Below are 15,122 nucleotides of genomic sequence, written 5' to 3'. Positions count from 1 at the left end.
AGCCCTGTTCATAATCCCCACAGAATGATGTGCTGTAGCTCCTCCCCAACACACTCCTCTGACTCTCAACCCTGTCCCCAGAATGCCCCCTATGCCAGAGCTTGCAAGGGGGTCCTCTGAAGGCAGAGTTACCCACTGTCAATACAAGGGAATATTCCCCCAACCAGAACCAGAGCTTTAGAACCCCTTTATGCCACTCCAGTGCTTTAACCCATTGTAAAGAGGTGGGAGCAGGAAGAGGACCCCACCCCTTGTGCATAGTTAGATTCATATCTACTTAATTTTTTGACTATAAGAAGTTTTATGACTTTCACTACTTTTAAAAATGCTGAGCCAATACTGCAATGGGATTCTCTTATGCCTTGGAAGGGATTCTATTGTGGTTTGCACATCATCAACAGAATGCTTAACTAAGTTCTGGCTGCAGAATCTTTACTGCTGATGAGGCATAGAGCCAAGTAAGACCCCAACTTGGCTTTCAGATTCCAGGCAAAGTTTGCAGGATTGACAGATGATTATGCTTTTACATGTAAACTGAGCAGATCTGGTCTGAAAGCCACTGAGACAATAAACAAGGAACCCTATGGAGCTATTTTTACAAATTCTCGTCAGAGTAGAACGTCACTGTAATGAACTATAATATTTTGTTAAGGTTTTATATCCATTATACTTATATGTGTTATATTATTTTCAAAATAACATCACATGTATATTTAAAGAGTTACAGGCCTCTTCTTAGCTTTAATTATCTGTATATGACTAGGCCTTCCTCATGTGTGTTAGTCTACTGGCTTCAGTGACGTTGTTCACCAAAATAAAGGGTTGAAGAATCAGGCCTTATTTTTACACAACACATATATTTTAACCCCACATGAATGTCTCCTGATTAAATGTAAATTTTTTTAGCCATACAAAAAAAACTTTTATGTCTTGATTAAGACTAGTCTCATCTAATCCTCTAATACAGACTAAATTCAATGTTTGGCCACTGGACCCAGCAAAAGATACAAGCTTGCTATTTGGTAGAGAACTTGGGCACTGTTTCGAAGGATTGCCTGAAGTTTTAGAAAACAATCCAAAGCCTCATCTATTCTGTTTAACTTTTTATATGTTAAACCTAAAAATAAAAATTACAAAATTAATTCAACAAGCAAAACAAAACATCAGTACAGGCACAGTAATTTAGCAGAATAACCAAGGACAATGAAGCAGAAATGCAGTATTTAAAGGGATGCTATTAACTTAAAAATCATATTTTTGTCTGAATTTTTTATTCCTGTATTATTGTAATAGGGAACACATGAAAGAGACTGAAAAAATATTTTTCTTAGGTTTTAAGTTTGTTTAATTTGTACATTTGGCAGCCGTTTTCAGATAGTCAATTTCACCATTTTGATAGTCGGTCAGTTTTCCTTGTTTATATGGGATTTTCATAAATCAACAACAGATAGAAAAAACTTTAAAAAAATAGGAAAACATGATTATAAAGCCACAAGGATACTCAAGGCAGATGTGGTATTTGAAACTACCTTTAACTTTTTTTTTTTTTTTTTTTTAAGTTGATGAAGTTTTTTTAAAAAGCAAGCTGCATCACTGCTTAGAGGTAAATGCAAAATAACTGTGCTTTCCCCGATGATTGCTCTCTCATCTCAACTGCATCTCAGTAGACTTGCTGCATGGCTTACTTAAGAACCATCCTGATTCAGGCAGTGTGACTTAAATGAACCAAAGCTGATTAGGGCAATGGTCATCATTCCAGTCAAGGCCCACAGCCATACATAACACCATCCCTTTAACAAGGGGCATCAGAAAGGGAAGGGGAGATAATTTGGTTGAGTAGTTCTATTCAAAACCTACATTTTGAATAGAAAATAGTTCTTAGCACTTATAGCAATTTTCATCTTCAAAGTGATTTACCAACATCAATTAGTCTAAGAACAGATGAGTAATATTGGTGCAGAGTTTCTCTGGAAGATGTTTGAAGCAAAGGATATTATCTCACTTTACATCTTAAATCATGAGGTAAAAGAATTAACAGTTTAATGGAAATGACATTTTAATTTCAATTAACATTTCTAAAAAGGACAAGTTTGAAAACTAGAATCTCAAACACATTAGTAGCCTTATCTAAACTCTAAGCCATGCAAACACCTCTACATTACCTATATTGTAAAGTGCTTCAGTGCATGAGGAATCATTCCTTAGAGCTTCCTTATAAAACTCTGCTGCTTTTTCATAGTCTCCATTTGCAAACACAGTATTTCCTTTATTAGTGAGAGCTGATGGGTTGTATCTATCAGAATTCACAGCTAAATCTGCATAGTTGGCTGCTTGTGCTAATTCATTCTCCTGTGTAAACAAGATATATATAGTATATTAACAACTTGTCAATCAATAATTTTCTTTGGCACTAACCTTAGTCTGTTTATGTTTGATATAATAGCAGTCTGAAAAAATATTTAATACTCTTCAATCCTAATACTGTTCTTTTTGAGCTTGTAGAAAAAAGATCACACACATTTTTCAGGTCACAGAAACCTGAAAATTAGAGAGTGAGACCTACATTGTCATCTTGTCCATCTCCGTTCCAGTGCTGGCTTGCTCCTTACATTGGTAGGAAAGGTGGGAGAAACACTGTAGAATAATTTAAGCCTGCGAAATGAACTTATTTTATATTCTACTTGAAAATTAATATTAATCAGAGAGGCAGAGAAGACAGCCCAGAGCAATGTTCTAAATGCCGTCATCTCCACCCCTCCCCAAGTCTAGTTATGAGTTAAGGGTGGGATCACAGCCCTATTACTGATGTGCAGGTGAACAGAACCCTGTTAGAGATGGAGGGAGGTAAAAGTGTAGGTCAGCCCAGCAGGAGACAAGGAATGAGTGACAGGTCAGGCAGCTGAAAACATACATTCAGAGAGCACAATGACAGGAGGAAGCCAGGGAACAAATAACCAGAACATAGATATATGAAGAGCTTCATGAACATTAACTAATTCACCTTCACAACATCCACATGAGGGAGGAGTCTTTTATACTCCAGCAGGGGCTCAGTCTCCCTCCTCCTGACAGCACAGCCAGAATTCTTCACCCACTTTCTAATTGCTGTTGCTGCCAGGGAAGGGAGGGTAATGGCATAGCAGTTGGAACACTCCTTTCTGTCTGCTCTGTTTCTTGTACCTCTATAAAAGCAGAGCGCTCCCACACATCGGCACTGATTCCATGCGTGCTCTGGAACTGGAGCACCCAGAGAAAAAAAGTAGTGAGTGCTCAGCACTCACCGGCAGTCCTGCTAATCAACTCCTCCTCTTCCACCCCAGTGACTCTCACCTGCCAGTGATCAGCTGTTCAGCGGCATGCAGGAGGCACTGGGGGAAGAGTGGGGGTAGGAAGAGATGCGGGGAGCGGGCGGAATGGGCCAGGAAGAGGCGGCGTGGGGGCAGAGAGGGGGTAGGAAGAAGCTGGGCAGAGGCTTGGGGGATGGGGTGGAGAAGGGGCCGGGCCTGGGTCAAAGCAGGGGTCGAGCACCCTCTGGGAACTCAGGAAGTTGGCGCCTCTGCTCCCACAGCCCCTACTTTCAACTAGGAAGTAAAGGCAACAATTGAAATTTTAATATTTAACATTTATAATAAAAAATAATAAAGTACTTTGTTCTTGCATAGCACTTAACAGTTCAAAACGCTGAACAGACATTGACTAGTTAAAATGGTCTTTTCTTACCTCTTGTTTTCATGAGCTTTGTCTCAATGCTGAGAAAGAACACGTAGATAGATACAAAAATTGCTACAGAAGCGTAGTCTCTTCTGAGCTCATAGTTAACAACAACAACAACAAAAAAGGCATACTTACCAAATAATAAAGAAATGAAAGGTTTGTTGCAGCTGCACTTTTTACTCTGCTATCCTTTTTTTCAAACATTTTTAAAGTCTCCACAGCCTAGAATTAATTTACAAGCAAGTTACTAAACTGTAACAAACTTACTCAAACTATTACTGTGCAGGTAAATCCTATGTTTTTGTGAAGAAATAAACAACTAAAATTACTACTTGACTTATATTACTAATTACTAGTTAGTAATTTATTAATTACTATTTAGACAAAATTATACATAACCTTTTCTACTGCAAAATATTTGATATTTCATACTTTTAAAATTCCCACAGTACTGGTATCCATAACTGGTATTTGTTATCCAGCGTATGGATTAGATTTAGAAAATACCTGAACTTTCTGTTCATATATTCACACTTTTCCATCGAAGTTCCATTCATTTAAAAAAAGAAAAAAAGAAAAAAAAAAAAAAGGAAGCTTCACTGACGTTTTCATTTTGTCAGCTATCTGTATTATGTAAATATTTTCACTTTTTCTGTATCTTTACATAAGATTTTTTTCTTAAAGACTCAAACAAAGATATAAATGTAACAATACAAAAAATATGTAACAGTACGTTTGGAGTACAAATATAAATACACAAAGCAAAATTTCTAACAGAAATGGCTAATCACTTTCATTTCTCATATTACACAATGTGCTCAGAGAAGCGAGGATTGAGGACAATACATATGCAAATCTAAGGAGTTTTACAGATCCCTTTGTACATCAGAAATTAACTTCATAAACTTTGGCAAGGTAATATCGATTTGTGAAAAGAGTAACAAAAATGATATAATAATTAACTATCAAATTTAAAAATAGAGGGCAATTTTTTCTGCAATATAAGAAAGATTTATATCTATAGACCAAATATAACAAAATCTTTAGCTAGTTTCTACTAAATATTTACATTAAGTACATAAACTGTTTAATGATACTTTTGCCTCAGTTCCACTCTCCTTTACATCAGTGCAAATATAATGACTTCAGGTTACCCACTATTTGCACAGTTAAATCTCCTCCTTTTTCCCTACACAAGTTAAAATCTTGAATGTGCTTATCATAGTAATGTGAATGCATAATGCTCTCTGGTGGTATGTCAAGGCAGAGAAAAAATACAAAGTTTTTAAATGATTCACGGACATGCTATTTTTTACATTACTCAAAACGCATGACTCAGTGTGGCATGTGAGGACATGTGAAGTTTACACAATTAGCTGAAGTTTATTGCTTCCTAGCAAACTACATAGGAAGTACAAACTACTACAAAGCCAAACATTTTTTTAATAATATAGAATTCTCTGAAGAAAAGCACCAATCTGAGAGTCAAGGAAATAGTTTCAAAATGCATGACTTCAGATTTAATGGGCTTTGAAATTCAAGACTTTAGCTATAATGATTTTGGTTCTCATTATGTATTTGAGTGAATCAAGAACTGTTCCTGCAGATCTACAAGTACAGTACTGTTATGTATGAAGTATTCTACCATCAAATTGTTTCTTCAAAGTTCAGGCTGCACATCTCAGTTACAATGGAATTTTGGTTTAGTGACCTTTCAGCGAGAGAGAGAGAGAGAGAGGCTTTCCTAAAGTCATTTCCTGTTGTTGCTGATTTGTTTGCCCTTTCCTTCTACTGATATGGTAGCACCTTCGGTTATAAAGATTAAAGTGGAAGTAATTTCTTTGTTTTCAAAGGGAGAAAAGAAGTTCACACATGATTTTGGGTGCTGCTCTGCAGCTGGTAAAGCATATTATAGACTGTCTGAGCTAGATAAAGCCATGACATGCCTTGGCATTAAAATGCCTTAGCGGTACTCATTTTATCATGGTGGAAGGTGGAAATGTTGATTCTATGTACACATCTCAATTTGAGAAGTTTACTATGTATCAGGAGGGTAATGGTCAATTGGACACAACCATCAAAACACATTGTCAAAACCAATCCTTATAACTGGATTCCGATGTACACATTATATATGTACAAAGGCCAAGTTTAAATGTAATGCACCTGGCCTAGGCTGTGGATTCCCAGTAACGGTAGTAGAACTCGCAAGGCTAAATCCCAGTGCTCTATTTTAAAATTTTATACCAAAACCATCTTGTAAATTAAGAGAGATTCAAACCACCACTAACGCACAAAGATTATTTTAAAACAATATGTACGTCTGAAAATGGCTAGGGAAGATGGTCAGTAAAGAAAAAAGTGAGTGCAGGGAGGCTGGGGAAAGGATGCCCCCACGCACTCACCTGCGGCGGGAAGCAGAGCGACGCGGCCCCAGCCCGCTCTGCTTTCCTTGCCCCGGTCCCAGCCGTGTCCCTGGGGGGGGGGCAGTTGAGGAAAGATCTTACACTCACCTGCGGCAAGAAGTGGAGCGCCATGGCTGGGAGCTGGAGGAGTGGAGCTGGCTGGGGCTGGGCTGCTCCACTTCCCACCACCGGTGAGTGCAGGGAGACTGGGGAAAGGACACTCTCCGCACTCACTGGTGGCAGGAAGTGGAGCGATGTGGCCCCAGCCCACTCCACTCTGCCACCTCCCAGCTGCGGCGCTCCACTTCCCGCTGCAGGTGAGTGCAGGGAGGTTGGGGAAAGGATGCTCCCTCGTGCTCACCTGTGGTGGGAAGTGGAGAGCTGCGGCTGGGAGCTGGCAGAGTGGAGCGGACTGAGGCCGGGCTTCTCCATTTCCACTGCAGCTGGTTAGTGCGAGGGGATCCCTTCCCCCAATCCCCCTCCTCTGAGCGACACGGCTGGGGCCAGGGCAAGGGAAGCAGAGCTGGCTGCTCCCAGCCCCCACTAATCCCCTGGGCCACTCTGCAGGGCCCCCAAAAGTGCCCTCTCACAGCTCCTGCCCCCAGCCCCTGGTGGGGGCAGCCCCTGACCGTCCTCGATACCCTCCGCCCCTTATCAAGCCCCTCGGCCCCGGCCTGGCCCAGCACCCTTAACACGCTGCTCAGAGCAGTGTCAGAGCTTTACCGTGTTGTATGTGAACCCGCATTATATCGGGTTGCTTTATATCAGGGTAGAGGTGTAATTTACTGTGTGATTATCCTGTTTGTATAAATGTACTACTCTTGTATCTGAAACTAAAAATATATAATATAACTCTGAGGGCCTATTGTAATTATGCAAAGTGTGGGCCATTAATGGTGGTTTGGAATCTTGATGACTCCCATTAACCAGGACAATTGACTGCAGATGGCTCTGTTTTACCTGTAAGTTTTCCTGTATGTGTGTGTACTGGCTAGGGGTAATGAAGTCTTACAGTGACATATGATCATGTCACCTGAACTGAAATCCATTGTTAACCTAGTGCTTTTCCATTGTGGGGGGGGGGACCCAGAAGGACAACGGATTTTCGCTTTATGCAAAAGATATATAAATGGGTGGAACAGAGAAAAGGGGGAGCCATTATGAGGAATCCTCTAGCTACCACCTGAGCTGGAACAAGGGCTGTACCAGGGGAAAGGATTGTGCCCAGACTAGGAAGGCATCTAGTCTGCGAAAGAAACTTATTGAAACATCTTTCAGGGTGAGATATTATCTGTACTCAATTGTATTAGTGTATTAGGCTTTGATTTCTGTGTTTTATTTTATTTTGCTTGGTAACTTTCTTTGTTCTATCTGATACTACTTGGAACCACTTAAATCTTACTTTCTGTATTTAATAAAATCACTTTTTATGTATTAATACCTGCAGATGGCTGTTTTACCTGTAAGTCTTCCTGTATATGTGTGTGCTCACAAGTGGGTAATGAAAAGTCGTACAGTGACGTGCTCATGTCACCTGAACTAGAATCCATCTTTAACCTGGTACTTTTCCATTGAGAGGGGGAGAACCCAGAGGGACAAAGGATTTCCACCTTATTCAAAAGATATATAAGTGGGTGAAACAGAGAAAAGTGAGAGCCATCATGAGAAATCCTTTAGCTACCACCTGAGCTGGAACAAGGGCTGTTAACGGGGAAAAGGATTGTGCCCAGACTAGAAAGGCATCCAGTCTGTAAAAAACGTATTGAAACATCACTGAGGGTGAGATCTTACCTGTATTCAGTTTCTTACTGTATTAGACAAGGACTTGCATGTTTTATTTTACTTGGTAGTTCACTTTATTCTGTCTGTTACCACTTGGAACCACTTAAATCCTACTTTTTGTATTTAATAAAATCACTTTTTACTTATTAATTAACCCAGTGTATGTATGTATGGGGTGCGAACAGCTGTGCATACCTCTCTATCAGTGCTATAGAGGGCAAACAATTCATGAGCTTACACTGTATAAGCTTTATACAGGGTAAAAAGGATTTATTTGGGTTTAGACCCCCCCATTGGGAGTTGGGCATCTGAGTGTTAAAGACAAGAACACTTCTGTAAGCTGCTTTCAATTAATTCTGCAGCTTTGGGGCAAGTAATTCAGACCCTGGGCATATCTGGCTCAGCAAAACAGGGTGCTGTGGTCCCAAGCTGGCAGGAAAAGCAGGCGCTGAAGTAGTCTTGGCACATCAGGTGACAGCTCCCAAGGGGGAGGTTCTGTGATCCAACCCGTTACACACATCAGCTGTAAGAATGCATACTAGCGAATGCAGTATGGAGGGAATGGGAATGAGAGAGACTACAAGCACCTTCTTTTAAAGAAGAATTGTTAGAGACTATGGACTAAGATAAGATGCAAAGGGAGTTAAATAACTCAAATGGTGGTGCCTTAAGAGTAAGTAAACACATATACCTGAGAGGCCAAGGTAAAGGAAAATCCTGCTCCACAAAAATGGCTAGACCAGGTGACTCCAGAGGTTTTTTCACCTCTGTTATCTTCTTCCAGGACCCCATTATGGCAGCTGCAGCCAGTTTGAAATGTGTCAGCTATTTGACTCTAAACACTGAACTGTGAAGGACCAGGAAAGTGATGTTCTCAGTATAGGACACTCAATTCTGAAATTAACTCCCAACAGAGTTTGAGATTTGCAAGGTTTAGGGTATTATATACAGTACAATGCAGCTCTTTCATTAAGGTTTTTTCCCTAAAAATGGGTATCACAGGAATCAGCAACTGGACATTATTATTTGAATACAAAAAGAATACAGTAACTCCTCACTTAAAGTCATCCTGGTTAATGTTGTTTCGTTGCTGATCAATTAGGGAACATGCTCGTTTAAAGTTGTGCAATGCTCCCATCTAATGTCATTTGGCAGCGACCTGCTTTGTCCACTGCTTGCAGGAGGAGCAGCCTGTTGCAGCTAGCTGGTAGGGGCTTGGAACCAATGTGGACCAGAAGCCCACCTATCAGCTCCCGTCTCCCTTAAGTTCCCTGTGCTGCAGCCACCCAGCAGGCTATCAATTGCTGGGCAGTTCAGCTGTCCCTCCTGCCACTGCCATGTGCTGCTCCTGCCCTCTGTCTTAGAGCTGCTCTTAGAGATTCCTGCTTGCTGCGCAGGGGGAAGGCGAAGAGGGGGCTAATGTCAGGGTGTCCCCCTTCACCCCGCTTACCCCTTCTCCATATAAAGCAGGGAAAGGACACGGACAGAGAGAGCTTGGGGCAAGAACTGCTGTCTCAACTTCCTGATCTACTGAAAAAGACAATGCACTTAAGAGTGGGTCAGCTTACTTAAAGGGGCAGTGTGCATCTCTCTCTCTCTCTCCCACATACAAGGTGTGTGTCTGTCTCTGTCTGCTATGCTGTCTCCCCTCCTTCATGTTCTTGCTGCCTTGTGTGAGAGGCTACATTAACAACAACATGTTAACCCCTGAGGGCTCAGCTGAGTGCTAGTTCATCATTTAGCAGCAAGGCATTCCCTGGGAAATATCCCTCTCTCTTCCACTCTCTAACTTCACCACCTCAACCAAGCTTCACAATCATCATAGTTGTGAACAGTATTAAATTGTTTTAAACAAAGAGGCCTGAACAACATGCAGCCCGCGGAGGCTCACTGTGCGGCCCGCAGCAGGGAATCAAAGGGCTCTGAGCTGCCCGCAGTGGCGGGAAGCCTAGAGCTTTTTAAATCTCGGCTGCTGCCGGGATTCATAGGGCTCTGGGCTGCCCGCAGTGGTGGGAAGCCCAGAGCCCTTTAAATCTCAGCCGCGGCCAGGATTCAAAGGGCTCTAGGCTGCTGGCAGGAGCTCTGGGCCCTTTAAATCCCTGCCCCAGCCCCACAAAGCTCCGGGTTCCCCCAGCCGCCGGAGACCCAGGCCCTTTAATTTGCCCCTGACAGGTCCCAGTCACCTCTTCAGCTGGGAGCCCCTGGTTGATTTAAAATCAAGTATCACCTCCCCACCCCCAACCTTCCCTTTTGGCCCACAGCTGTTTTGGTGGGGCAGTGCTGGGGAAGGAGGGTTTGTTTCTGCAGGGCTGGGGGTTTCGGCCCTCAGCTGTTTTCTTTGGAGTAATGTGACCCTTGCAGCCTTACGAGTTGTGCAGGCCTGGTTTAAAACATATACTGTGTGTATATCTATAGAATATATGTTTTTTTGTCTGGTGAAAAAAAATTTCCCTAGAACTGAACCCTCCCTATTTACATTAATTCTTACAGGGAAATTGGATTCACTTAACATCGTTTCGCTTAAAGTCACATTTTTCAGGAACATAACTACAACGTTAAGCGAGGAGTTACTGTACAAGAATACAAGAAAATGGTCTAGAATCTGAATGATAAAATACTGCTCTCCTGAAATAGTTCCTCTAGGGTCCATCCATTTGTGTGTCAGGAAATGGGAAGGTAAAACTGGGTTTGTAAACGAAACACAAAACCTTCATAATATTTCCACTAGAAGTACTGTTTTACTTACTCTTTTATTATGGGTTTAGCAAGGAAAATTTGCCAAGTTACAAACTATTCTAGAAGACTAAAGCTAATTAAGCGCCATATTTTAATAATGTACCTACCTCTTCATACTTACAGCATCAAATAAAATGCACGACACAACGAAAGTAGCAATAGTGAAAGGAAAGCAAAAATTACATTTTTTAAAACACAGTTAAACTAATCTTACTATCAAGACACTGAAAGTGTGAATGGAGACATACAAGATGAAAATTATCTACTAAAGCATTAACCAACATGTGAGACTTTTGTGCTCCACTAAGAAATTGTTTAAATTCAATCAAATTTGAAATTTCAGAGTTTAGTCCTAGTCACTAATCTAAAATCCCAAATCATTGCACAGCTGCCGTCATTACACATTAGGCATTGAGTCACTTGTCAAATTCTAATGGGAGAAAAGCCAATATAAAGATAGAAACCTATCCTAATAGGTAGAAATGAAAAGAACAGTTTGCAATGTGTCTATAGAGGAAAAAGTAGGAATAATTTTGCCTCTTTTGTCAATTCCTTGAACATCCAAACAAAACAGAGTATATTTGTCCTTCAAAATTTTTAAATGATCCTGTTCTATACTACAAAATAGTACAAAGTGTACTGTAAAATCAAATGGGATGATGAAACATTTGAATATACCTATATTGTGAATATTGCATATTAATATATTAATGTTCTGAGTGAGTATAACTTTATCTGGCTGTATCCATATATTCAAGACAATTTGTACACATGCCCCATTGATCCTCCCTATTGGCTCATACACATCCATGTGCAACCCACCATGTGTCAGCACTAGAAAAACGGTGGCTTATCCTACCTCTCCCTGGTAGTTCCACTGGAAGGACAGGCTTAGAACACAGATGCAAGGCACTGCCCACTCAGAATTAATCACTACTATTTTTTTTAATTGGAATTGGTCTGCAAAAAGGGTGGTCTTGTGGTTAACACACCAGACTCAGGACAATGGGGTTCAAATACCAGTTCTACCATCAACCTGTGTGACCCTGGACAAGTCATTTAATACCTCTATGCCTCAGTTCCCCATCTGTAAAATGGGGATGCTACTACTTCCGTACCTCAAAGAGACGTTGCTATGATAAAGTAATTAATATTTGTGAGATGCTCAGACAGACACTATGGTGATGGAGACCATAGAAGAATCTGTCTAGGTACTAACATACCCCCGGAAACAAAAGTACCTAAGTGCTTTGGGGAACACTTTCTATTTAAAAAAAGGTAGCATGCTTTTAGAGGTTCCTATATTATTATTTAAAAGTTCTATTGTAGTAGAACCTATAAGCCAGTCAGACCAGGGCACCATTGTGCTAGGTGTTGTACAAACACATATTAAATTACAGCCCTTACTCTACCTTACAGTCTAGAAAAGACAAGACATACCAGGTAGAAGAGACAAGTTGGTCTGGCTGGGGGCAGAGAAGACAGGGTAACAAAGATAACAATTCTTAGCCAGTTAGGAGCTGTACTCTTTCTATATACTTTTCCTATAGTTTAGTTAGTAAGGCCTTGTGTACATACAAAGTTGCAAGGGTTTAACTAAAGGTGAGTTTTTAAATTGATTTAGTTAAATCAGTGCAAACTCCCTAGTTGACACTTTTATACTAATTTAAAACTGGTTTCTATTTAGTTTAGCATAATTCAGTTAGGAATGTAACAATAAGCCAGGTTTAAATCAGAGTCCACACAAGCATTTGCACTGGTTTAACTAAATCATTTAAAAACTGGTTTTAGTTAAACCAGTGCTACTCTGAGGATGGACAAGGCCTCAGAATACCAAACAAACGGAAAGGTGACCCCTAAAGCCCTTTATTGGTAAAATACATGTATTTTAGGTTCACTTTTTTTTGTCCCAGTAGAATTAATTAAAAAATATAGTAAAGACACACATCCCTCTCTCTCTACCACCGAAAGTCTATTTTAAGTATGGAAAGACTATACTCATGCTCTTCCTTTATAAACATGTTACAGTGTTTAATTCTTGGGGCCACTGCCTTACCTATATATTTCCTAGGTTTGTGCCTGCATGGAAGGACAAGAGGATGGATTGCAGTTCTGACACAGATTACAGTACCCTAATAGGGTGCAATAGTACATATGCAGGAATGGAGGAAGAGTATCACTGTTACAATACCACAAGCAATAATATAATAGCAAATGCATCTGCTCATACTCTGGTCTATTAACTCCCTCCTGTGACAACAGACAAATTTAATGTAGGTAAAGCCCTTCCCAATCAATGTTTTTTGTAGAATTATTCTAATAAAGACCAATATCAACACTGTTATCAAGGTTCTGAGCGACTATTAAAGGTGATGCTCTTGCTGGAAAAATATGGCCCTGCTGCTTTAGAAAGGTATGTCTACACTACACTAGAGTTGGGAGCGCGCCTCTCAGTCCAGGTAGCCAAACGCGCACTAGCTTGAACAGAGCTAGTACACTAAAAATAGAAGTGTGGACATTGCAGCATAGGCAGAGGTTCCGGCTAGCAACTTGCGCCCAAGGCTGTCAAACTTCTGGGCCCAAGCTTGGCTAGTTAGCTTGAGCCACTGCCTGTCACAACATCCATAGTACTATTTTGTGCACTAACTAGCACAAGTTTGTCTACTCCCAGTCACATTGTAGACATACCCTCAGATGCCTCTGACAATACAATATTCATAAAAATGTTTTTTTAAAAGTACGATACCTGATAGAAGTCCTTTTGCCTCAAATATGTAATTGCTTTATTTATTTCCAGATCATTGGCTAACTCTACATAGTGGGAAGCTTTTACTACTTCAACACACCTACAACGAAAAGGAATCCACAGAAATAATTATTATTTATAGTAAGTATCTGCATTAATGCCACTTCAACTCACGTGTGCCACTAATTAGTTATCTAGAGGAAGTTTCTCTGCTGTTAGGTAGCCCCCTGTTTGCAGACACGTAGTGTTTCCATACATCAAAAGTTTTTTAAAGAACAGTTCAAATTTAATCAAATTTGGCTTTTTGGATTCTATGAAAGAATTGGTAATGGTAAAACTGTACAAAGCTTGGGACACATCTATAGTTTGGTCCCTGGGTACTACAATGACATAACCCCTAAAAATAAATATGTATTGGTTGGATAAATTAATTAGAAATGGTATACATGTCCCAGAGGCTGTGTAGTAAGTGAGTACTGTATGAGAAAGTGAATTACAAAAAAATCTCTAAGGATACTCTCAGACATTATAATATAGCACCAGCCACACTACAGTAGAGCCTGAGTCTGGCAACACATTTGAAGTTCATTTTCAAACATCTCTCAGAAGGTTTTTAGTTATAAATTATTCATGCCTGACCTCAGCTCAACCCCTCATGTGTGTGTGAGACACCATCATCTCTAGAATCCAGCTTATTTAGCCCAAGCCTCCAGCTTCATGATGCTGAACAATCATCCCGTCTTCCTGTTCATCCCCTCTAGGGCAGTCTTTTATTATACAGCGGTACCAGGAAAAGAAAGTTGACATGGAACTGAACTTTCATAGCTTCCCATCCATTAAAACACTCTCTCCAGTCGGCAGGTCTTTGGGCTTTATTAGGGTGGCATGTTCTGGAAAGAACTGATGATATGGACCAGGATTTTTATTATATAAACAGTTTGATCTTCTAGATGGTCTGGACTTAAATTAATTAAAGAAACCCATCTCTGGTATTGTCTCTGGAATCTTTCATTTTCCTTAGGAGCTGGAAGTGAATGCTTTTTTATTACTGCAGGTTTGGCTACTGCCTTTTGAGGGCCTTGTTAAATAACTTTTCACCATCAAACCCAGCAGAAGCTATAATTAAAGCTGTGTATCTATCACGGAAGTCATGGATTCCGTGGCTTTCTGTGACTTCCATGGCTTTTGCAGAGTTCGGTGCACCCACCCCAGCTTGGCCCACCCCGGGCCAGCAGCAGCAGTTTTGTTGCGGAAGGGGGCTCACGGCTGGGGCAGAGCTTTGGGGTGTGGGGCAGCACTTACCTCAGGGAGGTCCCCGGAAGCGGCCGGCATGTCCTTGCAGCTCCTAGGCCAAGGGGACAGAGGGCTCTGTGCACTGCCCCTGCCTGCAAGAACCGCCTCCGCAGCTCCCATTGGCTGCGGTTCCCAGCTAATGGGAGCTGCTGAGCTGGCACTCATGGTAGGGGCAGCTTGTGAAGCCCCCTGGCCTTCCCTCCCCCTAAGAGCTGCAGAGACATGCTGGCCGCTCTCAGGGAGCTGTGCGGAACCGGGTATGGAGCCTTCCAGCCCTGCCAACCCTCCCCTCGCCCAGCACCAGCAAGGCTCTTGGGCCGCACACTGCTGCCCACTTCCCCTCCAGCACCTACAGTGCCCCTGGACCACCCCTGGCCCAAGTTTTAGTTAGGGTTATATAATACAAGTCATGGACAGATCACAGACCGTGAATTTTTGTTTACTGC

General features: G+C 41.2%; 1 protein-coding gene across 6 annotated transcripts in view; it reads right to left on the bottom strand.

Annotated features, from left to right (window-relative positions):
- IFT88 (intraflagellar transport 88) overlaps positions 1–15,122 on the bottom strand; it is a 90,300-nt gene that overhangs the window by 48,434 nt on the left and 26,744 nt on the right. For 3 of the 6 annotated variants that reach the window (XM_030561596.1, XM_030561605.1, XM_030561632.1), the window contains 5 exons: positions 13,384–13,483; positions 10,745–10,753; positions 3,850–3,936; positions 2,163–2,349; positions 1,009–1,117 (listed from right to left, as the gene is read on the bottom strand). In XM_030561596.1, the coding sequence (XP_030417456.1) occupies positions 1,009–1,117; positions 2,163–2,349; positions 3,850–3,936; positions 10,745–10,753; positions 13,384–13,483 (492 nt within the window). The remainder of the gene's footprint in view (positions 1–1,008; positions 1,118–2,162; positions 2,350–3,849; positions 3,937–10,744; positions 10,754–13,383; positions 13,484–15,122) is intronic. The other 3 variants (XM_030561615.1, XM_030561625.1, XM_030561640.1) reach the window with 1 other exon arrangement.

This window comes from Gopherus evgoodei, chromosome 1 (genome assembly GCF_007399415.2).
Source record: "Gopherus evgoodei ecotype Sinaloan lineage chromosome 1, rGopEvg1_v1.p, whole genome shotgun sequence".
Lineage (NCBI taxonomy): Eukaryota > Metazoa > Chordata > Testudines > Testudinidae > Gopherus > Gopherus evgoodei.
Note: the sequence above shows the minus strand (reverse complement) of the source record. Positions and strands in the feature narration are given on the sequence as shown.